Source organism: Sciurus vulgaris (assembly GCF_902686455.1).
Source record: "Sciurus vulgaris genome assembly, chromosome: 1".
In the NCBI taxonomy this organism is placed as follows: domain Eukaryota; kingdom Metazoa; phylum Chordata; class Mammalia; order Rodentia; family Sciuridae; genus Sciurus; species Sciurus vulgaris.
In genome coordinates this window covers 212,048,759-212,074,350 of record NC_136461.1, presented here as the reverse complement: position 1 = coordinate 212,074,350, position 25,592 = coordinate 212,048,759, and the positions used below count along the sequence as shown (strand labels likewise).

At 50.3% G+C, this 25,592-nt stretch overlaps 2 protein-coding genes and 1 pseudogene across 11 annotated transcripts in view; 1 reads left to right on the top strand and 2 right to left on the bottom strand.

Moving 5' to 3' along the window:
• IQANK1 (IQ motif and ankyrin repeat containing 1) overlaps nt 1–25,592 on the bottom strand; it is a 56,500-nt gene that overhangs the window by 14,608 nt on the left and 16,300 nt on the right. For 8 of the 9 annotated variants that reach the window (XM_079125910.1, XM_079125915.1, XM_079125911.1 and 5 more), the window contains 4 exons: nt 9,359–9,492; nt 9,080–9,244; nt 8,826–9,017; nt 8,631–8,756 (listed from right to left, as the gene is read on the bottom strand). In XM_079125910.1, the coding sequence (XP_078982036.1) occupies nt 8,631–8,756; nt 8,826–9,017; nt 9,080–9,244; nt 9,359–9,492 (617 nt within the window). The remainder of the gene's footprint in view (nt 1–8,630; nt 8,757–8,825; nt 9,018–9,079; nt 9,245–9,358; nt 9,493–25,592) is intronic. The other variant, XM_079125914.1, reaches the window with a different exon arrangement.
• On the top strand, nt 9,869–13,412 carry LOC306654510 (eukaryotic translation initiation factor 3 subunit J-like; annotated as a pseudogene). Its single transcript has 2 exons — nt 9,869–9,908; nt 12,638–13,412. The product of its transcript is annotated as a eukaryotic translation initiation factor 3 subunit J-like (transcript).
• LOC306658226 (large ribosomal subunit protein eL43-like) lies at nt 13,384–14,418 on the bottom strand. Its single transcript, XM_079134995.1, has one exon. It carries the CDS (start codon nt 13,739–13,741, stop codon nt 13,463–13,465), a length of 279 nt encoding a protein of 92 aa, XP_078991121.1. The 5' UTR covers nt 13,742–14,418; the 3' UTR covers nt 13,384–13,462.

Here is a 25,592-nt window from a genome sequence, read left to right as displayed (position 1 = left end):
CATTCTCAGAGGACAGTCCCCCATTCTCAGATGAGAGTCCAGCATTCACAGAGGAGAGACTCGCATTGACAGTGGACAGTCCCGCATTCTCAGAGGACAGTCCCAATTCTCAGTGGACAGTCCCGCATTCTCAGAGGACAGTCCCGCATTCTCAGAGGACACTCCCGCATTCACAGAGGACAGTCCGACATTCTCAGAGGACAGTCCCGCATTCTCAGAGGACACTCCCGCATTCACAGAGGACAGTCCCACATTCTCAGAGGACAGTCCCACGTTCTCAGAGGACAGTCGGCATTCTCAGAGGACAGTCCCCCATTCTCAGATGAGAGTCCAGCAATCACAGAGGAGAGTCCCGCATTGACAGTGGACAGTCCCGCATTCTCAGAGGACAGTCCCAATTCTCAGAGGACAGTCCCGCATTCTCAGAGGACAGTCCCGCATTCTCAGAGGACACTCCCGCATTCACAGAGGACACTCCCGCATTCACAGAGGAGAGTCCCACATTCTCAGAGGACAGTCCCGCATTCTCAGAGGACACTCCCGCATTCACAGAGGACAGTCCCACATTCTCAGAGGACAGTCCCACGTTCTCAGAGGACAGTCGGCATTCTCAGAGGACAGTCCCCCATTCTCAGATGAGAGTCCAGCATTCACAGAGGAGAGTCCCGCATTGACAGTGGACAGTCCCGCATTCTCACAGGAGAGTCCCGCATTCTCAGAGGACAGTCCCGCATTCTCAGAGGACACTCCCGCATTCTCAGAGGACAGTCCCCCATTCTCAGATGAGAGTCCAGCATTCACAGAGGAGAGTCCCGCATTGGCAGTGGACACTCCCGCATTCACAGAGGAGAGTCCCACATTCTCAGAGGACAGTCCCGCATTCTCAGAGGAGAGTCCCGCATTCACAGAGGAGAGTCCCATATTCTCAGAGGAGAGTCCCGCATTCTCAAAGGAGAGTCCCGCATTCTGAGAGGACAGTCCCGCATTCTCAGAGGACAGTCCCACATTCTCAGAGGAGAGTCCCATATTCTCAGAGGACAGTCCCCCATTCTCAAAGGAGAGTCCCGCATTCTGAGAGGACAGTCGCGCATTCTCAGAGGACAGTCCCACATTCTCAGAGGAGAGTCCCGCATTCTCAGAGGACAGTCCCCCATTCTCAAAGGAGAGTCCCGCATTCTGAGAGGACAGTCGCGCATTCTCAGAGGAGAGTCCCGCATTCTCAGAGGACAGTCCCACATTCACAGAGGAGAGTCCCACATACTCAGAGGACAGTCCCGCATTCTGAGAGGACAGTCCCGCATACTCAGAGGACAGTCCCGCATTCTCAGAGGACAGTCCCACATTCTCAAAGGACAGTCCCGCATTCTCAGAGGACAGTCCCACATTCACAGAGGAGAGTCCCGCATTCTCAGAGGAGAGTCCCGCATTCTCAGGGGAGAGTCCCGCATTCTCAGCGGAGAGTCCCGCATTCTCAGAGGACAGTCCCACATTCTCAGAGGAGAGTCCCGCATTTTCAGAGGACAGTCGCGCATTCTCAGAGGACAGTCCCACATTCACAGAGGACAGTCCCACATTCTCAGAGGAGAGTCCCGCATTCTCAGGGGAGAGTCCCGCATTCTCAGAGGGCAGTCCTACATTCTCAGAGGAGAGTCCCGCATTCTCAGAGGACAGTCCCACATTCACAGAGGAGAGTCCCGCATTCTCAGAGGAGAGTCCCACATTCTCAGAGGACAGTCCCACATACACAGATGAGAGTCCCACATTCTCAGAGAACAGTCCCACATTCACAGAGTCCCGCATTCTCAGAGGACAGTCCCGCATTCTCAGAGGACAGTCCCGCATTCTCAGAGGACAATCCCACATTCTCAAAGGAGAGTCCCGCATTCTGAGAGGACAGTCCCACATTCTCAGAGGACAGTCCCACATTCTCAGAGGAGAGTCCCGCATTCTCAGAGGACAGTCCCGCATTCTCAGAGGACAGTCCCACATTCACAGAGGAGAGTCCCGCATTCTCAGAGGAGAGTCCCGCATTCTCAGAGGACAGTCCCACATTCTTAGAGGAGAGTCCCGCATTCTCAGAGGACAGTCCCGCATTCTCAGAGGACAGTCCCGCATTCACAGAGGACAGTCCCGCATTCTCAGAGGACAGTCCCGCATTGTCAGAGGACAGTCCCGCATTCTCAGAGGACAGTCCCACGTTCTCAGAGGACAGTCGCGCATTCTCAGAGGAGAGTACCGCATTCACAGACGAGAGTCCCGCATTCTCAGAGGAGAGTCCCGCATTCACAGGGGACAGTCGCGCGTTCTCAGGGGAGAGTCCCCTATTCTCAGAGGACAGTCCCGCATTGTCAGAGGACAGTCCCGCATTCTCAGAGGACAGTCCCACGTTCTCAGAGGACAGTCGCGCATTCTCAGAGGAGAGTACCGCATTCACAGACGAGAGTCCCGCATTCTCAGAGGAGAGTCCCGCATTCACAGGGGACAGTCGCGCATTCTCAGAGGACAGTCCCACATTCACAGAGGACAGTCCCACATTCTCAGAGGAGAGTCCCGCATTCTCAGGGGAGAGTCCCGCATTCTCAGAGGGCAGTCCTACATTCTCAGAGGAGAGTCCCGCATTCTCAGAGGACAGTCCCACATTCACAGAGGAGAGTCCCGCATTCTCAGAGGAGAGTCCCGCATTCTCAGAGGACAGTCCCACATACACAGAGGAGAGTCCCACATTCTCAGAGAACAGTCCCACATTCACAGAGTCCCGCATTCTCAGAGGACAGTCCCGCATTCTCAGAGGACAGTCCCGCATTCTCAGAGGACAATCCCACATTCTCAAAGGAGAGTCCCGCATTCTGAGAGGACAGTCCCACATTCTCAGAGGACAGTCCCACATTCTCAGAGGAGAGTCCCGCATTCTCAGAGGACAGTCCCGCATTCTCAGAGGACAGTCCCACATTCACAGAGGAGAGTCCCGCATTCTCAGAGGAGAGTCCCGCATTCTCAGAGGACAGTCCCACATTCTTAGAGGAGAGTCCCGCATTCTCAGAGGACAGTCCCGCATTCTCAGAGGACAGTCCCGCATTCACAGAGGACAGTCCCGCATTCTCAGAGGACAGTCCCGCATTGTCAGAGGACAGTCCCGCATTCTCAGAGGACAGTCCCACGTTCTCAGAGGACAGTCGCGCATTCTCAGAGGAGAGTACCGCATTCACAGACGAGAGTCCCGCATTCTCAGAGGAGAGTCCCGCATTCACAGGGGACAGTCGCGCGTTCTCAGGGGAGAGTCCCGCATTCTCAGAGGACAGTCCCACATTCTCAGAGGACAGTCCCACATTCTCAGAGGACAGTTGCGCATTCTCAGGGGAGAGTCCCACATTCTCAGAGGACCGTCCCACATTCTCAGAGGACAGTTGCGCATTCTCAGGGAAGAGTCCCACATTCTCAGAGGACAGTCCCACATTCTCAGAGGACAGTTGCGCATTCTCAGGGGAGAGTCCACATTCTCAGAGGACAGTTCCGCATTCTCAGAGGACAGTCCCGCATTCTCAGAGGAGAGTCCCACATTGTCAGAGGAGAGTCCCGCACTGTCAGAGGACAGTCCCACATTCTCAGAGGACAGTTGCCCATTCTCAGGGGAGAGTCCCACATTCTCAGAGGACAGTCCCACATTCTCAGAGAACAGTTGCGCATTCTCAGGGGAGAGTCCCGCATTCACAGAGGACAGTTGCGCATTCTCAGAGGACAGTCCCGCATTCTCAGAGGAGAGTCCCGCATTCACAGGGGACAGTCGCGCATTCTCAGAGGAGAGTCCCGCATTCACAGGGGACAGTCCCGCATTCTCAGAGGAGAGTCCCGCATTCTCAGAGGACAGTTCCGCATTCTCAGAGGACAGTCCCGCATTCTCCGAGGAGAGTCCCGCATTCACAGGGGACAGTCGCGCATTCTCAGAGGAGAGTCCCGCATTCACAGGGGACAGTCCCGCATTCTCAGAGGAGAGTCCCGCATTCTCAGAGGACAGTTCCGCATTCTCAGAGGACAGTTCCGCATTCTCAGAGGACAGTCCCGCATTCACAGACGACAGTCCCGCATTCTCAGAGGACAGTCCCACATTCTCAGAGGACAGTTGCCCATTCTCAGGGGAGAGTCCCACATTCTCAGAGGACAGTCCCACATTCTCAGAGAACAGTTGCGCATTCTCAGGGGAGAGTCCCGCATTCACAGAGGACAGTTGCGCATTCTCAGAGGACAGTCCCGCATTCTCAGAGGAGAGTCCCGCATTCACAGGGGACAGTCGCGCATTCTCAGAGGAGAGTCCCGCATTCACAGGGGACAGTCCCGCATTCTCAGAGGAGAGTCCCGCATTCTCAGAGGACAGTTCCGCATTCTCAGAGGACAGTCCCGCATTCTCAGAGGAGAGTCCCACATTCTCAGAGGACAGTCCCACATTCTCAGAGGACAGTTGCGCATTCTCAGGGGAGAGTCCCACATTCTCAGAGGACAGTCCCACATTCACAGACGACAGTCCCGCATTCTCAGAGGACAGTCGCGCATTCTCAGGGGAGAGTCCCACATTCTCAGAGGAGAGTCCCACATTCTCAGAGGAGAGTCCCGCATTCTCAGAGGACAGTCCCACATTCTCAGAGAACAGTCCCACATTCACAGAGGACAGTCCCACATTCTCAGAGGACAGTCCCACATTCACAGAGGAGAGTCCCACATTCTCAGAGGAGAGTCCCACATTCTCAGAGAACAGTCCCACATTCACAGAGGACAGTCCCACATTCTCAGAGGACAGTCCCACATTCACAGAGGAGAGTCCCACATTGACAGTGGACAGTCCCGCATTCTCAGAGGACAGTCCCACATTCTCAGAGGACAGTCCCGCATTCTCATAGGACAGTCCCGCATTCTCAGAGGACAGTCCCACATTCACAAAGGAGAGTCCCGCATTCTCAGAGGACAGTCCCACATTCTCAGAGGAGAGTCCCGCATTCACAGAGGACAGTCCCACATTCACAGACGACAGTCCCACATTCTCAGAGGACAGTTGCGCATTCTCAGGGGAGAGTCCCACATTCTCAGAGGACAGTCCCACATTCACAGACGACAGTCCCGCATTCTCAGAGGACAGTCCCTCATTCACAGACGAGAGTCCCGCATTCTCAGAGGAGAGTCCCACATTCTCAGAGGAGAGTCCCACATTCACAGAGGACAGTCCCACATTCTCAGAGGACAGTCCCACATTCACAGAGGAGAGTCCCACATTCTCAGAGGAGAGTCCCACATTCTCAGAGAACAGTCCCACATTCACAGAGGACAGTCCCACATTCTCAGAGGACAGTCCCACATTCACAGAGGAGAGTCCCACATTGACAGTGGACAGTCCCGCATTCTCAGAGGACAGTCCCACATTCTCAGAGGACAGTCCCGCATTCTCATAGGACAGTCCCGCATTCTCAGAGGACAGTCCCACATTCACAAAGGAGAGTCCCGCATTCTCAGAGGACAGTCCCACATTCTCAGAGGAGAGTCCCACGTTCTCAGAGGACAGTTGGCATTCTCAGAGGACAGTCCCCCATTCTCAGATGAGAGTCCAGCAATCACAGAGGAGAGTCCCGCATTGACAGTGGACAGTCCCGCATTCTCAGAGGACACTCCCGCATTCACAGAGGACACTCCCGCATTCTCAGAGGACAGTCCCGCATTCTCAGAGGACACTCCCGCATTCTCAGAGGACAGTCCCGCATTCTCAGAGGACAGTCCCGCATTCTCAGAGGACACTCCCGCATTCACAGAGGACACTCCCGCATTCACAGAGGACACTCCCGCATTCACAGAGGAGAGTCCCACATTCTCAGAGGACAGTCCCGCATTCTCAGAGGACACTCCCGCATTCACAGAGGACAGTCCCACATTCTCAGAGGACAGTCCCACGTTCTCAGAGGACAGTCGGCATTCTCAGAGGACAGTCCCCCATTCTCAGATGAGAGTCCAGCATTCACAGAGGAGAGTCCCGCATTGACAGTGGACAGTCCCGCATTCTCACAGGAGAGTCCCGCATTCTCAGAGGACAGTCCCACATTCTCAGAGGACACTCCCGCATTCTCAGAGGACAGTCCCCCATTCTCAGATGAGAGTCCAGCATTCACAGAGGAGAGTCCCGCATTGACAGTGGACACTCCCGCATTCACAGAGGAGAGTCCCACATTCTCAATGGACAGTCCCGCATTCTCAGAGGACACTCCCGCATTCACAGAGGACAGTCCCACATTCTCAGAGGACAGTCCCACATTCTCAGAGGACCGTTCCGCATTCTCAGAGGAGAGTCCCACATTCTCAGAGAACAGTCCCACATTCACAGAGGACAGTCCCACATTCTCAGAGAACAGTCCCGCATTCTCAGAGAACAGTCCCACATTCTCAGAGGAGAGTCCCGCATTCTCAGAGAACAGTCCCGCATTCTCAGAGAACAGTCCCACATTCTCAGAGGACAGTCCCGCATTCTCAGAGGACAGTCCCACATTCTCAGAGGAGAGTCCCGCATTCTCAGAGAACAGTCCCGCATTCTCAGAGAACAGTCCCACATTCTCAAAGGACAGTCCCACATTCTCAGAGGAGAGTCCCGCATTCTCAGAGAACAGTCCCGCATTCTCAGAGGACAGTCCCGCATTCTCAGAGGACAGTCCCACATTCTCAGAGGAGAGTCCCGCATTCTCAGAGAACAGTCCCGCATTCTCAGAGGACAGTCCCACATTCTCAGAGGACAGTTCCGCATTCTCAGAGGAGAGTCGCACATTCTGAGAGTCCTCTCTTCTCAGAGACGATCGTGCATTCTCATGAACAACGGACACGATCAACAACTCACAGCCACAGACAAACACTGCCCAAACATGAATTCTAGTGGGCTCAGATCTGATGGAAAGATGCAGGAGGCTGGGTAAGAAAGGTCTTTTGTCCGTGGGAAAGGTAGAGATTTAAACCAACACCGGAAGCTCCCACCATCAGAGGAAGGAGCCAGGACATTCACTGTAGTAGACAGCAAGAAAGGCAAACAGCACAGTGTGTCACCAAAGGCTTGGTTTGGAATATGTGAAGACCACCTTCAGATGGACAGGGAACATCTCTCAGACAACCCAGAAAAGAGCTGTCACTAATGTGAATAGCCACCTCTTCTTTTTTTCTTACTTTCTTTTATTTCTTCCTTCCTTTTTTTTTTTTTTTTTTTTTTTTTTCTGTACCCAGGCATGCTTATCAGGGTCTTGCTAAGTTGCTGAGGCTGGCCTTGAACTTGGGATTCTCCTCTTCAGCCTCCTGAGCCACTAGGATCACAGGCTGAGCCACTGCACCCAGCTGACAGCCCTCTTTAAGAAGAAGTCTGAATAGCTGTCAAGCATAAGGCAGGTTTCTCTCCCTCATTCATTAAAAAGCAGAAAATGTGCATTAGAAGCACAGCGAGGTGCCACTGCATACCCACACAGGTCTGCACTAAAAAGTACTGACAACAGCCGCATTCATGAGCAGCTGGGCAGCGGTGTCACCATATGATCCAGGGCATGGCGGACTGGGAAGAGGGATGGGGTTCTGGCAATGTTTTATTTGTATTTACATCGGATCTCTAACCCATTTTGAGTTAATTTTGCGGAAGGTGTAGGAGCAGTCAAGCCCCGATTCTCCTGTGAAGTTCAGCCGTGGAGGTGACTGTCTCCTGGCCCCTCCTGCCGGCAGCACCGCCACCTTCCTGTTGCCTTCCTGGGCCTGCATCTGCCCCCAGGCCACGGGCACAGGCTCTGTGGACCTCTCCTCTGAAGCTCCAGACTCCCACCAGTGCCTGTCCACACCTCAGAGCTCCCTGCCTCCCTGCTAGTCCAGGGGCCCTGGCAGACAAAGGGAAGAAGGGTGAAGTAGGTCAGGCCTAGAGCGGCAGCCACAGGAGGAACCAAGGTCCCAGGCTGGCCAAGGCCCTGGCTGTCCTCCTAGCACTGAGCGTGGAAGGAGGCCCTGCCAGCAGGCCTGAGGCCCATCCCAGGACTTCCAGGCAGCCTGGGTGTAGGGGCGGGGCCTGAGGTGGGGACTGGGGGTCAAGTCAAGTTGACTTAAAGGAAACCGAGGTAGGTAGCCAGCATTTCCTGACCTGGCTTCTCAGGAGCCTCCGCAGCGCCCCCTGGGCCCCACAGTCCGAGGGCACTCACTGGGGGGCGCTCCCCGGCTCCCGCAGGAGGAGCTGCTCAGAGAGGCCCTGCTGGCCCAGCGCTGCCCCAGGGGTTCCAGTCAACCCCTAAGGCCGCCAGTCTCAGCCTCCCCATCTAGAGCTGTGACCCTGCCTCCAAAGAAGGACTTCTGTTTTGTGTTTGGTGCTGGGAATTGAACCCGGGGGTGCTCCACCACTAAGCCACATCCCCGGCCCTTCTTATTTTTTATTTGGAGACAGGCCTCGATTTGCTGAGGCTGGCCTTGTTCTGTGGTCCTCCTGCCTCAGCCTCGCAGGTCGCTGGGCACACAGGCGTGGGCCACCGAGCAGTGACACGCAGGTTTGAGCCGGGACTGGGGGCTGGCGGCGCGCCCCGGGATGGGATGCGCCGGCAGGAGCGAAGTGGCGCCCGCCTGGTGCGCCCGAGCCCGCCCTGTCCCGCCCGCACCTGCTCCGGGGTGCTCCCGTCGTCCGCGTACACCCGGGGGTCTGCTCCGAGCTTCAGAAGCACCTCCACGGCCTGCAGGTGGCCCCCGAAGGCTGCCCGGTACAGCGGCGTCCGGCCGAAGGCGCCCTGCGCGAGGGGCCGGGTGAGCGCGCGGCGGCGGGCTGGGACCCCGGCCGCCCAGCCCGCTGGGCGCACCTTGCTGTTGGGGCTGGCGCCCAACTCGGCCAGCAGCTGGATGGCCAGCGCCTGCCCGCCCGCGGCCGCCTCGGACAGCGGCGTGTTCCCGTGGCTGTCCTCGCACTCCACGGCGGCCAGGCGCCGCCGCAGCCGCCGCGCGCGGCCCTCCTCGTCGTGGCCCACGCCCTCGCGGGTCAGCCGCTGCTCCACCTGCGGGCCAGCAGCGCGTCACTTCGCGCCGCCGCGCCGCCGCGCCCGCCGCCCCCACTGACCTCCTGCAGGACGGCCCGGATCTCGCCCAGGTCTCCTTCGAAGGCGGCGTCCAGCAGGCGGCCCCGGCGCCGCAGCTCCTCCTGCCGCTCGCGCTGCGCCGCCTCCTCCTGCTGCCGCTGCCGCCGCGCGGCCTCCTGCTCCCTGCGCACCAAGGCCAGGTAGGCCTGCGGGGCACAGCCGGAGGTCACTGTCCCCTCAGCCCTGGGGGCATGGGCCCCGCCCTGAGCCCCGGACTCACATCTGGACCCGACGCTCCGGGCCCCTGACCTGGCGCCCACCTCTCTCTGCAGCTTCTCCATCTGCTCCAGGTAGTCCTGCCGCTCCTGCCGGCGCCGGGCCAGCTCCTGCCTGGCCAGGTGCTGCCGGAAGGCACGCTGGATGAGAGCGGCTGCCCGGTCCTCCTCAGTCGACCCTGGCAGTGCGGAGAGAATCCATGTGGGCCCCAACCTTGTGGGTGCCCGGGCGCCAGGTGTGCCCTAGCTCCAGGCTAACCAGAAGAGTAGAGCGGGCACAGACTCGCCCACGAGGACGCACTGTTCTCAGAACCCAAGAGCCAAGCCAGAATGATCCACCAGACAGACCCGGAGAGAAGAGTCAGGAGTGGCGCCCAGGAAGAAGGGCCCAGGCCTCAGCAGAAGTCCCCACCTCCCTGGACCCTGAACATCACCATTGAGCCCACAGCTTGGGGAAGACACCGGCTGAAAAAGTTGATAGAAAACCCTGAGGAAAGGTGAGGAAAACAGCCCAATCACAGAAGGCCGGGGGACCCCAGAACCATCCCCGGAAAGATGGGGGCCCGCCTTACGCTTGGGCCCAGCACATTTGGAGGTTGCCTCAAAGATGCCAGGGGACTCAATGGTCTCAAGCCACAGCCCCACTGCACTCAGAAGAGAGTGGAGCCCGGGGACCCAGCTGAATAGTGTTCTGCCCGCACTCAGGTCACCTGCAGGGTTTGGGCGCTAAGCCTGGCAGGTGAGGTAGGAGACAGAAAACCAGACCTGACCAGTGATGAAGGAGCTGCAGAGAGGGAGGGGTCCCTGCTTTCAGGACCCCTCAGCGGGACTGACCACACCCCACCTCCAGGACCCCAGGCCGACCACGCCCACACCCCCCCCCCCCAGCTGCAGCTCCCCATTTGCCAACACTTTGGAAGCCAGAGCGGCCATCTTGGATAATCCTGGAAGCCCTATCTCCCATCTTTAGGTGGGGCAAATCCCATCCTGAGACGCCTGCTGGAGACTGGAAGCTCATTGTCAGGTGCCGCTCATGCATCAGGCTACTGAAGACTGGGAGGTTTAAATACTATATGACTGTTATAGTCTAGATTTTTTTTTTCTTTTTTTTTTTTTTTCTCCTTTTTGAAAAATTTTAAGTCTTTATTTCTTTACTTTTCTTGCTCTATTTTTCTTTTGTTTACCTGTTTCCTCAGAGTCTCTTTCTCCCTTTTCTCAGACTAAAAGCCAATTTCTTTTGATTACACTTTCACACTTTCTATTATCTAGAACTTCTGTATACTCTTTCCTTATCCTCTTTGTCCTCCATTAGAAACTGCAGACCTTATTGCAAATCTATTTGTTATACGTAGATAATAATTGAACTCTTTCTGTTTATTATGACAATATTGTTAATGTCCTCATAGGGACTATTTGGTTTAGGGCTGCATATTGTCCATACTGGGCACTGCTAATATTGATCTCCCCCTTAAAGAAAAGGTTTTGGAAACTTATAGGGTCACTATAAGCCTACAGGGGGGAAACTGCAACACCCCAGATCTGCACTGCTAGAGGGGAAGATATGCAAGCAACATGAAAAAACAAGGGAAGAAAGTGATCCAAACAAACCTAGAGTCTATACTAATAGAAGCCAGTGACAGCATGGTAGAAGAAATGTCAGAAAAGGAGTTGAGAATATACATAATTAAAATGATTTGTGAAGCAAAGGATGAGATAAGAGGGCAAATGCAGGCAATGAATGATCACTCCAATAAACAGGTGAAAGAGCAACTGCAGGAAGCAAAAGATCATTTCAACAAAGAGATAGAGATTCTCATTTAAAAAAAATGGAAGTCCTTGAAATGAAGGAAACAAAAAACCAAATAAAAAACTCAATGGAAAGCATCAGCAACAGACTAGACCACTTGGAAGACAGAACCTCAGACAATGAAGACAAAATATTTAATCTTGAAAATAAAGTTGCCCAGAGAAGATGGTCAGAAATCATGAACAGAATCTCCAAGAACTATAGGACGTTAGGAAAAGGCCACATTTAAGAATTATCGGGATTGAGGAAGGCACAGAGATACAAACCAAAGGAATGAACAACCTATTCAATGAAATAATATCAGAAAATTTCCCAAACCTGAAGAATGAAATGGAAAATCGAATACAAGATGCTTACAGAACACCAAATGCACAAAATCACAACAGATCCACACCAAGGCACATTACAATGAAAATGCCTAACATTCAAAATAAAGATAGGATTTTGAAGGCCGCGAGAGAAAAGCATCAGATTACATATAGGGGGAGACCAATACGGATAGCAGCCGACTTCTCAACCCAGACTCTAAAAGCTAGGAGGGCCTGGAACAACGTATTTCAAGCTCTGAAAGAACATGGTTGCCAACCAAGAATCCTATACCCAGCAAAACTAACCTTCAGATTTGAAGATGAAATAAAATCCTTCCATGATAAACAAAAGTTAAAAGAATTTACAAATAGAAAGCCTGTGCTACAGAATGTTCTCAACAAAATATTCCATGAGGAGGAAATGAAAAACAACGATGGAGGTCAGCAAAGGGAGGAGCTACCTTAGAGAAAAACCACTCAAAGGAGAAACCAAGTCAAGTTAAAAACCAAAAATAAGCCAAATGACTGGGAATACAAATCATTTCTCAATAATAACCCTGAACGTTAATGGCCTAAACTCCTCAATCAAAAGACATAGACTGGCAGAATGGATTCAAAATAAAGACCTAACAATATGCTGCCTGCAAGAGACTCATCTCATAGAAAAAGACATCCACAGACTAAAGGTGAAAGGATGGGAAAAAACCTACCTTGCACATGGACTCAGTAAAAAAGTGGGGGTTTCCATCCTTATATCAGATACAGTGGACTTCAAGCCAAAGTTAGTCAGAAGGGATAAAGAAGGACATCTCATACTGCTTAAGGGAACCATAAATCAGGAAGACATAACGATAGTAAATATTTATGCCCCAAACAATGGTGCATCCCTGTACATCAAACAAATCCTTCTCAAGTTCAGGAATCACATGGACCACAACAAAATGATTCTGGGCGACTTTAACGCACCACTGTCACCACTGGATAGATTTTCCAAATAAAAACTAAACAAAACAAAACAAAACAAAAAACCCCATAGAGCTCAATAACACAATCAATAACCTAGACTTAATAGACATGTATAGAATATTCCATCCATCAACGAGCGGATTGACTTTCTTCTCAGCAGCACACGGAACCTCCTCGAAAACAGACCATAGGCCGGCCAAGGAGAGCAAGCCCAGTGACTCCCGCCGGCGCGACTCTTCGCAGCTCTCTCCTCACCCACGCTCACAGCCCGTCCAGGCGGCAGCGGCGGGGACACATTCTCCGTGGAAGAACCGGTGCGGAAGGTGCGGGGCGGCGGCACTGGGGTGGGGACGCTGGGAAGGCGGGGACGGGACGTCAAGGATAACTGGGATGGTGATGATGATGAAAAGAAAGAGGAACAGAAGTAAAACCAGAAATAAAAACTTCAGAAAAGAAAAAAATAGCAGAGAAGATAAAAGAGAAAGAACGGCAACAAAAGAAAAGGCAAGAAGAAATTAAAAAGAGGTTAGAAGAACCTGAAGAACCTAAAGTGCTAACGCCAGAAGAACAATTAGCAGATAAACTGCGGCTTAAGAAATTACAGGAAGAGTCAGACCTTGAATTAGCAAAAGAAACTTTTGGTGTTAACTACACAGTTTATGGAATAGATGCTATGAATCCATCTTCAAGAGATGATTTCACAGAGTTTGGAAAGTTACTAAAAGATAAAATTACACAATATGAAAAGTCACTATATTATGCCAGTTTTTTGGAAGCCTTAGTTCAAGATGTGTGTATTTCATTGGAAATTGATGACTTGAAAAAGATTACCAATTCATTGACTGTGCTTTGCAGTGAAAAACAGAAGCAAGAAAAGGGGTCCCTTCCTTCTTGGAGAGAGTGTCAGCAGCATCACTGAGAATTCAGGTCCTAGGAATTGAACCCACATGCTACACAAGTGATCGACCACTGAGCAACATCCCAGTTCAGTTTATCTGTTTGTTTGTTTGTTTTTACATAAATTATCCCATTTATTATAGGCTAGGGATGTCTCAAATGGTAGAGCTTTTACTGGTCTTTCAACTCCTTAAGCCTTCTGATGGCAGACTTGACTGTGATTGCAGAAGTAGTGTTGTAGATCCAGGCATCAACATTCACTGTTTCCATGCAGGAATCATAGTACCAGAACTCCACGGTCTGTCTTTTCATCTTGGTTTTGACACAGAAGGAACAAGTGTACTTCAAGCGCTGGCTGATTTCAGTTTTCACCATTATTTTCCAGAGGAGGGCACCATAGCGAATCCTATACTTACCAATGATTCCAACCTTCTTGGTGCATTTAGTCATGTTGCTGTGACTTAAGTCAAGTGCAGAGAGCCCAGTTCCTTTTGAGACAGGGTCTTGCTAAGTTACCCAGGTGGGTCTTAAACCTGGGATCCTCCTGCCTCAACCTCTGGAGTAGCTGGAGTTATAGACATGCACCACCAAGCCTGGTTTTGACAGCTTACCTCTTCAACAATAAAAGAAAAATGATTGCTATAAAAAAAAGAAAATAGACCATATGTTATGCCACAAAGCAGCCCTTAGGAAATGCAAAAAAATAGAGATACTGCCCTGTGTTCTATCAGATCATAATGGAATAAAAGTAGAAATCAATCACAAAATAAAAAACAGAAATTACTCCAACACCTGGAGATTAAACACTATGCTACTGAATGAAGCATGGATAAGAGAAAACATCAGGGAGGAGATAAAAAAAATTCTTAGAGGTCAATGAGAACGACGATACAACATATCAAAACCTCTGGGACATGATGAAAGCGGTACTAAGAGGAAAATTCATTGCATGGAGCGCATTCCAGAAAAGAATGAAAAGTCAACAACTAAATGACCTAACATTACAGCTCAAAGCCCTAGAAAAAGAACAGAACAACACCAAAAGTAGTAGAAGACAGGAAATAATTAAAATCAGAGCTGAAATCAATGAAATTGAAACAAAAGAAACAATTCAAAAAATTGACAAAACAAAAACTTGGAAGAGAGCCTACAGAGTGGGAGAAAATCTTTGCCACTCAAACTTCAGATAGAGCACTAATCTCCAGAATCTATAAAGAACTCAAAAAACTCTACACCAAGAATACAGATAATCCAATCAACAAATGAGCTAAGGAAATGAACAGACACTTCACAGAAGAAGATCTACAAGCAATCAATAAACATGAAAAAATGTTCACCATCTTTAGTAATAAGAGAAATGCAAATCAAAACTACACTAAGATTCCATCTCACCCCAATTAGAATGGCGATTATCAAGAATACAGGCAACAATAGGTGTTGGAGAGGATGTGGGGGAAAAGGTATACTCATACATTGCTGGTGGGGCTGCAAATTAGTGCAGCCACTCTGGAAAGCAGTGTGGAGATTCCTCAGAAAGCTTGGAATGGACCCACCATTTGACCCAGCTCTCCCACTCCTTGGTCTATACCCAAAGGACTTAAAATCAGCATACTACAGAGATACAGCCACATCAATGTCATAGCTGCTCAGTTCACAATAGTCAGATTGTGGAACCAACCTAGATGCCCTTCAGTTGATGAATGGATAAAGAAACTGTGGTATATATATACAATGGAATATTACTCAGCTATAAAGAATAATAAAATTATGGCATTTGCAGGCAAATGGATGAAATTGGAGAATATCATGCTAAGTGAGATAAGCCAATCTCAAAAAACCAAAAGACGAATGATCTCACTGATAAGTGGATGATGACACATAATGGGGGGTGGGAGGGGGGCAAGAATGGAGGAAGGAGGGACTGTATAGAGGGAAAAGAGAGGTGGGAGGGGTGGGGGGAATGATAAAATAATGAAATGAATCAAACATCATTACCTATGTAAATGTATTAATATGCAAATGGTATGCTGTTACTCCATGTACAAACAGAAACAACATGTATCCCATTTGTTTACAATAAAAATAAATTTTTAAAAAACTTGGCTCTTTGAAAAAGTAAACAAAATAGACAAACCCTTAGCCACATTAAGGAGAGAGAAAACTCAAATGACTAAAATTTGTGATGAAAAAGGAAATATCACCACAGACACCACTAAAATGCAGAACCCAATGAGAAGCTACTTTGAAAGTCTATACTCCAACAAAATAGAAAATACCGAAGACATCCACAAATTTCTAGAGACATATGCTCCTCCCAAACTGAACCAGGAGGACATACACGATTTAAACAGATCAATATCAAGCAATGAAATAGAAGAAGCCATCAAAAGCCTACCAACCAAGAAAAGCCCAGGACCAGACGGATTCTCAACCGAGTTCTACAAGACCTTCAAAGAAGAACTCACTCCAATACTTCTCAAAGTATTCCAGGAAATAGAAAAGGAGGGTACCCTACCGAACTCATTCTATGAAGCCAATATCACCCTCATACCCAAACCAGGAAAAGACACATCAAGGAAAGAAAATTTTAGACTTATATCTCTGATGAATATAGATGCAAAAATCCTTAACAAAATTCTGGCAAATCACATACAAAAACATATTAAGAAGATAGTGTACCACGATCAAGGGGGGGCTTATCCTGGGAATGCAAGGTTGGTTCAACATCCAGAAATCAATAAATGTAATTCATTACATCAAAAGACTAAGGTTAAGAAGCATATGATTGGGGCTGGAGATATAGCTCAGTTGGTAGAGTGCTTGCCTCACAAGCACAAGGCTCTGGGTTCAATCCCATTAAAAAAAAAAAAAAAAAGAATCATATGATTATTTCAATTGACTCAGAGAAAGCATTTGAGAAAATGCAACACCACTTCATGCTCAAAACACTAGAAAAAAATGGGATAGTAGGAAGATACCTGAACATTGAAAAGGCCATTTATGCTAAGCCCATGGCCAACATCATTCTTAATGGAGAAAAACTGAAACCATTCCCTTTAAAAACGGGAATAAGACAGGGATGTCCTCTTTCACCACTTCTAGTCAACATTGTCCTCGAAACTCTAGCCAGAGCAATTAGGCAGACTAAAGAAATTAAAGGGATACGAATAGGAAAAGAGGAACTTAAGCTGTCACTATTTGCTAATGACATGATTCCATAATTAGAGGATCCAAAAAACTCCACCAGAAAACTTCTAGACCTCATCAATGAATTCAGCAAAATAGCCGGCTATAAAATCAACATGCATAAATCCTAAGCATTTTTATTCATAAGCAATGAAACATCTGCAAAGGAAATGAGGAAAACAACTCCGTTCACAATAGCCTCAAAAAAATAAAATACTTGGGAATCAATCTAACCAAAGAGGTGAAAGTTCTCTATAATGAAAACTACAAAACATTGAAGAAAGAAATTAAAGAAGACCTTAGAAGATGGAAAGATCTCCCATGTTCTGGATAGGCAGAATTAATATTATCAGAATGGCCATACTTTCAAAGGCGCTATACAGATTTAATGCAATTCCAATTAAAATCCCAATGACATTTCTCATAGAAACAGAAAAAGCAATCATGAAATTCATCTGGAAGAACAAAAGACCCAGAATAGCCAAAGCAATCCTGGGCAGGAAGAATGACGTAGGTGGTATCACAATACCAGACCTTAAACTCTACTATAGAGCAACAGTAACAAAAATGGCATGGTATTGGCACCAAAATAGACAGGTAGACCAATGGTACAGGATAGAAGACAGGGAGACAAACCCACATAAGTACAGTGACCTCATACTAGACAAAGGTGCCAAAAACTTACAATGGAGAAAAGATAGCCTGTTCAACAAATGGTGCTGGGAAAACTGGATATTCATATGTAGTAAAATGAAATTAAACCCCTATCTCTCACCCTGTACAAAACTCAACTCAAAATGGATCAAGGACCTAAGAATTAGGCCCAGGACCCTTCACCAAAGAGAAGGAAAAGTAGGTCTGAATCTCCATCACGTTGGCTTAGGACCAGACTTCCTTAACAAGACCCCCACAGCACAAGAAATAAAAGCGAGAATCAATAAATGAGATAGATTCAAACTAAAAAGTTTTTTCTCAGCACAGGAAACAATCAATAATGTGAAGAGAGAGCCTAGAGAGTGGGAGAAAATCTTGTCCACACACACCTCAGACAGAGCACTCATCTCCAAAGTTTATAAAGGACTTAAAGAACTTTACACCCAAAATACAAAGACCCCAATCAATAAGTGGGCTAAGGAACTGGGCAGACACTTCACAGAAGAAGATATACAGGTGATCAACACATATATGAAAAAGTGCTCATCATCCCTGGTAATTAGAGAAATGCAAATTAAAACCACCCTAAGATTTCATCTAACTCCAATTAGAATGGCTATTAGCAAGAACACAAACAATAGTAAGTGTTGGCGTGGATGTGGGGAAAAAGGCACACTCATACATTGCTGGTGGAGTTGCAAACTGGTGCAACCACGCTGGAAAGCAGTGTGGAGATTCCTCAGAAAACTTGGAATGGACCCACCATTTGGCCCAACTATCCCACTCCTTGGTTTGTACCCAAAGGACTTAAAATCAGCATACTACAGAGATACAGCCACATCAATGTTTATAGCAGCTCAATTCACAATAGCTAGATTGTGGAACCAACTGAAATGCCCTGCAATTGATGAGTGGATAAAGAAACTGTGGTATATATACACAATGGAATATTACTCAGCCATAAAGAAGAATAAAATTATGGCATTTGCTGGTAAATGGATGAAGCTGGAAAATATCATGCTAAGTGAAATAGGCCAAGCCCAAAAAACCAAAGACCGAATGTTTTCTCTGATAAGTTGATGAGGATATATAACGGGGCCGGTGGGTGGTGGGGGAGAGAAGAATGAAGGAACTTTAGATAGTGTAGAGGAAAATGCGGTGGGAGGGGGTGGAGGAGGGAAAGATAGAGGACTGCGACAGACAGTATTACCCTATGTTTATGCATGATTACATGAATGGTGTGAATCTACGTTGTGCACAACCATAGGAATGAAAGGTTGTACCCCATTTGTGTACAATGAATCAAGATGTGTCTGTAAAAATAAAATTCAATAAAAAAATTTTTTAATTAAAAATGTAAAACTATGTGCCTCCTTGCACATTTCTAAATGGACACCTAAAAGTTTTCATAACAAGTTTAAATAGTTACAAAAGATCAGATTGCTGGTGTCCTGATGCATCTTACAACTGAGGGCAGAGGATCATGAGTTCAAAGCCAGCCTCAGCAAGAGCAAGGCCCTAAGCAACTCAGTGAGACCCTGTCTCTAAATAAGATACAAAACAGGGCTGGGGATGTGGCTCAGTGGATGAGTGCCTCTGAGTTCAATCCCCAGTACCCCCCAAAAAACTGTTACTTTATCCGTAGAATACAACATCATGTCCTTTTAAACATACACAAGTTGTTTAATAATCAGAAAAAATCCATGTGTCTTTCTCCTTGAAATTTTATATCTATCACACGCTCTGAAGATTTCTATCTTAATCAGTTTTAGACTTTAAAAAAAATCAATAACCCTATTATACACTATCTGCAAAAAAAATTATAGTTAAACTTCATGTCCTTTTGAGGTTCATTTTTTTAAAGCTTTCCTATAAGTTTCTACATTTCTAAAAATCCTTCTGGATCACGTTCTCGTCACTATTACAGTCAGCATATGATTGTTCAGAATAAGACGAACGTAATACAAGAGCTGATGCAGAATCATCACGCTCAACAGTGAGGTCAGAAAGGCCTCCCGGGTGCAGTGGCCAGGACTAGCCTTTGGCCTCCCTGCCAGCCAACCCCTCTCTGCTTCCCCCACCAGCCACGTCTGGGCTGGAAAGTGCCAGTGTGGACACCACCCAGAAGTGGGTGGGGAGGATGCGCCGGCTTCTGCAGGCTCCCCAGAGGTGCCCAGGGCTGCGCTGGCCTCGGCCGGGGCCTCCTGGCTGGACCTTGGCTAGGGCTGTGCCCTCGGGAGGTCGAGCAGACGCGCTCCTCGGGGGCCCCCTCGCCAGCTGAGAGGGTCACAGGGCCCCCCTATCCACACCCAGCTCATGGGAGGCCCAGCCTGGCACAGGAGCGGTTCCAGCCCGATGGGCAGCTTGGACTGCTTCCAGGGGCAGACAGCTCAGGGCTGGGCAGTCGCAGCCACCCAGGGGGACAGATCTTCACAAAGGCACCCGGCTTCAGGGGTGCCTCCTTCTCCGCGTCCCAGGACCTTTGGCTTCTCTGTGTCCAGCGTCCAGGACACAGCGGCCGAGCAGATTCTTCACGCCCAGACCTGTCTTTTGAACTCAGCCGACTTTCTTTCTTCTTCCACGTTCTTGGTGCCCGTGGGCCTTTGTTTCGTTCATCTCCTTCTCTGGCCCCGGCGCACTGGCTCTCCCGACGCGCCCGGCAGCGCCTGCGCCCGCTGTGGGCGGCCAGGGCAGCCCGCAGGGCGGTCCGCGCAGCAGGAGTCAGCACTGACCAGCCGGCTCTGCGGGTGAAAGGGAGCCCCGCTTGGGCCCAGAGGACCCCGTCAGCCACAGGCGCTCGGGCCCCGGCCAAGACGATGGCGGCTGGGCCCAAGTTCATCTCGTCGAATTCCCAAGTTCCTGGACCTGGGACCAAGGACGACAGCCCTCTCGCTGGCAGCAAGGGCTCATCAGGTCTGACCGGTCATTTCCCACCGGCCTCACGGACTAAAGGCTGCGCCGCACCACGGGGGCCGCAGGGGCGCGGGCGGGTGGCGTGGGTGCGGCGACCTAGCGGCCGCGCCTGGCCTCAGCCTCCCCCAGCGGCCCGTCCGCCCAGGCCACCTGCGCCGTCCTCCCAGCCTGCCGCCTGCCGCTCGAGGCCCTGGCGTCCCGCTGCCCGCCGCCTGCACCCGCAGGGCCGCCCGCTCCTGCTCCCTGAGGGGGCCCCGGGTGGCAGCGGAGGGCAGCTCCGGACGTGGCGCCCAGGGAGCAGAGAGCGGGGGCGAAACAGGAACCCAGAGGACGCCCCATGACCACCTCCTCCAGTCACGCCCTGCTGCCTGCAGTTACCACCGGATGTCCCCTGAAGTGGATGGGCCCACTGAGCCCGCCTCCCGACGGGATCCCTGGCCTGGGCAACCTGGCTGTCCCACTGAGCTCTTGGGGGACACCTGATATCTAGGCCACAACGGTGAGTCGTGTGCAAGGCACGGGATCCAGAGTCCCACCATGTTGGTGGGTTTCTGGGCTTCGGTGGCCAGGTGCACGTCCGGATGTGGGAGGCGGAGACGGGTCCAGCACCAAGCACCACCTTGCTCCTGTCCTGGGCCACCCTACCGCCTCATGGAGAGTCCTGCTGCACCTGAGGGGACAGAGTCCAGCCGCGAAGCAAAGGTCCTGGGCCCTGAGCGGCAGCTTCAACCGACCCTCTGCTGGGACACCGCTGGGCGGGGGAGGAATGCTGAGCCCCGTTCTGTGGTGCACATTATCCACTCAGATCACTCAGCTCCACAGGAGGAAGCACTGGCGTCCTGTGAGTGGTCCAGGGGTCGCCAGGGGCCAGGCTCGAAGGCACAAAGCAGATAGGGAGTGGAAGCCTCCAGCAGAGTGCCAGGGAGGCCACATGGGGCCGCTGTCCTCAGCTGTCCTCAGCAGTAGTGCCTACACAAGACTGGCAGGGCTGGCCCCCTGCTTCTGGCACTGGTGCCTCTGTAGTCCGTCCCCTTGAGTGTGGGGACCTGCCACTTGCTTCTGACCCACAAAACACAGTAGAGGTGATGGGCTCAGGTCCCCCCCTTCTGGCCCTGGGGTTGTGGGCAGCAGCCCCCCAAGGGGCCCTCAGCCCCGGCACACAGAAGCCTGGGAGAGCCATGGCCCCGGGCTCCCGTGACAGGTAAGGACAGGCCAAAGTCTTGGTGCTGTGGGGGCAGCAAGAGGTCACTGTTTTGCCACTTGTGATCACAGAGGTGACACCAAGATGCCGCTAAAGTGACGTCTAAGGACTTAAAGGGCCAGCGCTCTTTTCCACCTTCATTTTTCTCTCTGCTTTTGGGAGCCAAAGACTAAAGCCTAGGACATTCAAAACAATCACACAGATGGGAGACCTAGGAGGTGGCCACGCGTGCCCAGGGACAGGCTCAGACAAGGACTGGGAACACCTGAGGCCTGCACTCAGCCAGTGCTGGGCAGAGGCATCCTGACAGAAAACAAGCCCCACAAAACAATGGTAAGAGGCGGTAAACCTGGGAGTGGAGAAGTGATTCCCACACTAGTGAACTCGAATTCCATGTTCAACAAAAAAGTCACACGCACACAAAGAAACAGGAAAGCATGGCCCATTCAAAGAAAATCAACAGAGCTCAACCCTAGAAAGAGACCTGAGCCATGTCGACCATCCAACAATTCCAAGATGCTCAACAAAGGAAGCCATGGGGAAGGTCAGGAGAATAACGTCCCAGCAAGACAGAAACAGCAGCAAAGAGATGCAAGACCGAAAAGGACTCTGGAATGGAAATTGCAATCGGCAAAATGAAAAATTCACCAGAAAGACTGAAAGAGACCTGAGCAGGCAGAAGGAAGAATCCATGGACTAGACAGGATGGAAATGACCAGAGCTGGGGAGCAGGAAGTAAAAGCCTGGAGAGAGGGACGCAGTCAGGCTGCCCACCATGCAGAGCGGGCCCCAGAAGGAGAGGGCAGAGGGACATCGAGGAATAAGGTCTGTATGAAGGACAAGGACGGGACATCTAGGCAGTGAGATTATTGACAGGGGCTGGGCTGGGGCTCAGTAGTGGACGCTTGCCTAGCACCTGTGAGGCGCTGGGTTCCATCCTCAGCACCACATAAATAAATCAATCAAACAAAGGTATTAAAAATATTTTTTAGGGGCTGGGGCTATAGCTCAGTGCCACGGTGCTTGCCTAGCATGTGAGAGGCACTGGGTTCCATCCTCAGCCCATATAAAAATAAACATATACAATAAAGGCATATAGTCCACCTACAACTACAAAAAATAAATATATATATATTTTTTAGAAATGTTTAAAAAAAGATTATTAACAGATTCCTCGTCAGTAACTTGGAAGTCAAAAGGCTGTGGTCTAATATAGTCGAAGTACTTAAAAAAAAAAAAAAGTAAACCAAGAATCCTATATCCACCAAAACTCTTCTTCAAAGGTGAGGAAGAGCTGGGTACAGTGGCACACAGCTGTAGTCCCAAAAACTAGGGAGGCTGAGGCAGGAGGATCACAAGTTACAGGGCAGCCTCAGCAACTTAGCAAGGCCCTGTCTCAAACTAAATATATTAAAAGGACTGGGGGTGTGGCTCAGTAGTAGAATACTCCTGGGTTCAATCCCCAATACCCCCACAAAAATGAGGAAGAAATCAAGACACTCCAAAATAGACAAAAGGAGCTTGTTACCATCAGCCTGTCCTGCAGGAGGTGCACCAGGGAGTGCTGCAATCTGAAGGGCAGGACCCTGGACAGTAGCTACAGTAGCTACGGGCGTGCAGAGGAGCAGGGTCTCAGCCAGCCAAGCCTCGGGCAGGGAGGCTGGTCTTCCGGGGCACAAATCTGGGACTCTGCTATTTGTTGCTTACATGACTTGAGAGACTGATGCTTTTTAGATTGTTAGTTATTTCTGGTTTTTATTTTTTTGTACTAGGGATTGAACCCAGTGGTGCTCTACTACTAATCCACATCCCAGCCCTTTTTATTTTTTATTTTGAGATGGGATCTCGATAAGTTGTCTGGGCTGGCCTCGAACTTGTGATCCTCCTGCCTCAGCCTCCCGAGTCACGTGATGACAGGTGTGTGCCACAGTACCCATGCTTTTTCAAGACTTCTTAATCTAAGAGCTGGCATTAAGTGCTCACTTTGGCAGCACACATGCTAAAATCGGGACAATACAGAGAAGATCAGCATGGCCCTCTGTGCAGATGACATGCAGACTCAGGAAGCATCCCTAATTTATTTATTTATTTATTTATTTTGCAGTGCTGGGGATTGAACTCAGGACCTTGCACTTGCAAGGCAAGCACTCTACCAACTGAGTTATCTCCCCAGTCCCACATCCCTTAAAATCCCTTATTTTTTAAGTGAAAATAGCTGATAGTCTATGGATGGTCCATGCTTCCCATGGTTCATTAAAACTGCCTTTTACCATTGGGGAAAAGCAAGTTGTACTGCAACTTGGTCTGTAAGTCCACATTTTTTTTCTACCTGATGCCAATGCATTTAAAATGATTACTAGAAAACCAGGTGTGGTGGCACACACCTATGATCCCAGCAGCTTGGAAGGCTGAGGCAGGAGGATTGCAAGTTCAAAGCCAGCCTCAGCAACTAGCAAGGCCCTATCTCAGCATAAAAAATTTAAAAAGGATTGTAGAAGTAGCTAAATGGTAAAGTGTCCCTGAGTCCAATCCCCAGTACAAAAAAATAAAATAACTACTAGAGTATGCTTTGGTGCACACTATGTATAAAGGTCTAATTTTGTGACACAAGCAACTGGGAAGAGCAAGGACAGAGCTGTAGGTGAGCAAAAGAAAGCTACATGCTATCACAGCTGAGCAGGAGTGCGTTCAGCTTAGAGGTTATGACTTCAGGTCATCACAAGGAGACAGCTCTGGAGCATCCATAAAAGGGATGATCAAGGAGAGTGAGCCTCTGACCACAGCGCTGTGAGAATCACCTGACAAGAGAGCGATGCAGACAGGAGGGACCGCTAATGATAGACAGACCATAGGCACAGAGAAAACAAGTGACAGCCCCATACCAAGCCGCCTCTTCAGGGGTCACGGTGACTCTGTGGATGGGATGCGTCCTTGCACTCTAGCACTGAGCTGCACCCCCAGCCTTTGTAGCGTATTATTTTGAGACAGAGCCTCATTAAGTTGCTGAGGCTGGCGATCCTCCTGCCTCAGCCTCTCGAGCTGCAGGGATCACAGGTGTGCCCACCACGCTGGCTACACTTGACTCTTTTTTATTGTTTTTTTAGTACAAGGGATTGAACCCAGGGGTGCTTAACCACTGAGCCACATCCCCAGACTTCTTAAAAAATATTCTATTAAGAGTCAGGGTCTCACCAAGTTGCTCAGGGCCTCACTGAGTTTCTGGGGCCAGCTTTGAACTCATAATCCTCCTGCCTCAGCCTCCCAAGCTGCTGGCATTATTGGTCTGCGCCACCACACCCAGCTGTAGTTGACTTGAACAATGTGGGTATTATGGGTATCAACCCCTCACATGGTAGAAAATATGAATGTAAATTTTTTAAAAGTAACTTTATTAACAGGTGCTTGCAGTTTGTTGACTTTTTTGAAAAAATCAAATTGTAAACTTTTATTATAAATTAAATATTAAGTTCTTAAAAATCTCAACTTGACCAGATATGAAACAATCCAAAAACCTTTCAGTGCATGGAGAAAGGCTAGGCTTTAACAAACAGCAGAAACACGCTTGCATTCCCAAACAGAGAGCTCCTGGTAAGAGAGTCAGGTAGAGGCCCGGGCGCAGGCTCCCCGCGCTGCCATCAGGGTCCACCGGGCGTCTGCACCAGCATGGATGCCACCGCTGTCCCACACTGGGGCAGCTGCTGGCCTGGGCCTCAGCCCTGTTCTCCTCAGGGCTTCCTCTCTGGGCCCTTAGGCAAGGGGCCCTGCAGAGTCCTGGTCCAGAACCCTGATCACTTCCAGCCTCTGTGGTCCAGCTGGTCTCCTGGACCCTGGCCGTCGGCCCCCAGGTGGGGAGGGGGAGCTTCGCGGGCAGCAGGGCGGGCAGGCGCCCGGTCTCCTGGGGCACCTACAAGCCCCCCTCCCTCTCTCAGTATCTGGTAACCCGCTGGCAACTGCGTGGAGACCCCAGCAACGTGGGCTGCGTCCATGAAGGCTGGCCTGCTGCACGTGCACTGCCTTGAAACAGAAGCCCCAGGCCGTAGCCCCCCAGCCTCTCCTCCAGCACCCACAGGGGTCTGGGTCTCCTACGCCACAGGTGCTTCCTGGGCTTCTCTTCTGTGGCAGGCCGCACTCGAATACATCTTGCTTGGTGCTGTCCTGTCCACAGAACCGCCTGTTTCTCACCTGGGACCATCCTGCTGTCCAGGACTTTGCTAGAAGGCCCTCTTGTCCCCACCAGCAGAGGTGCCAGGAAGGTGTGGCCTTCTGGGCCACCTGCTGTGTTGGTGCTGGGTCTGGTGCTCACAGCCCTGGTCAGTTGGCGCCAGCCTCATGCCCATGGCTACAGTG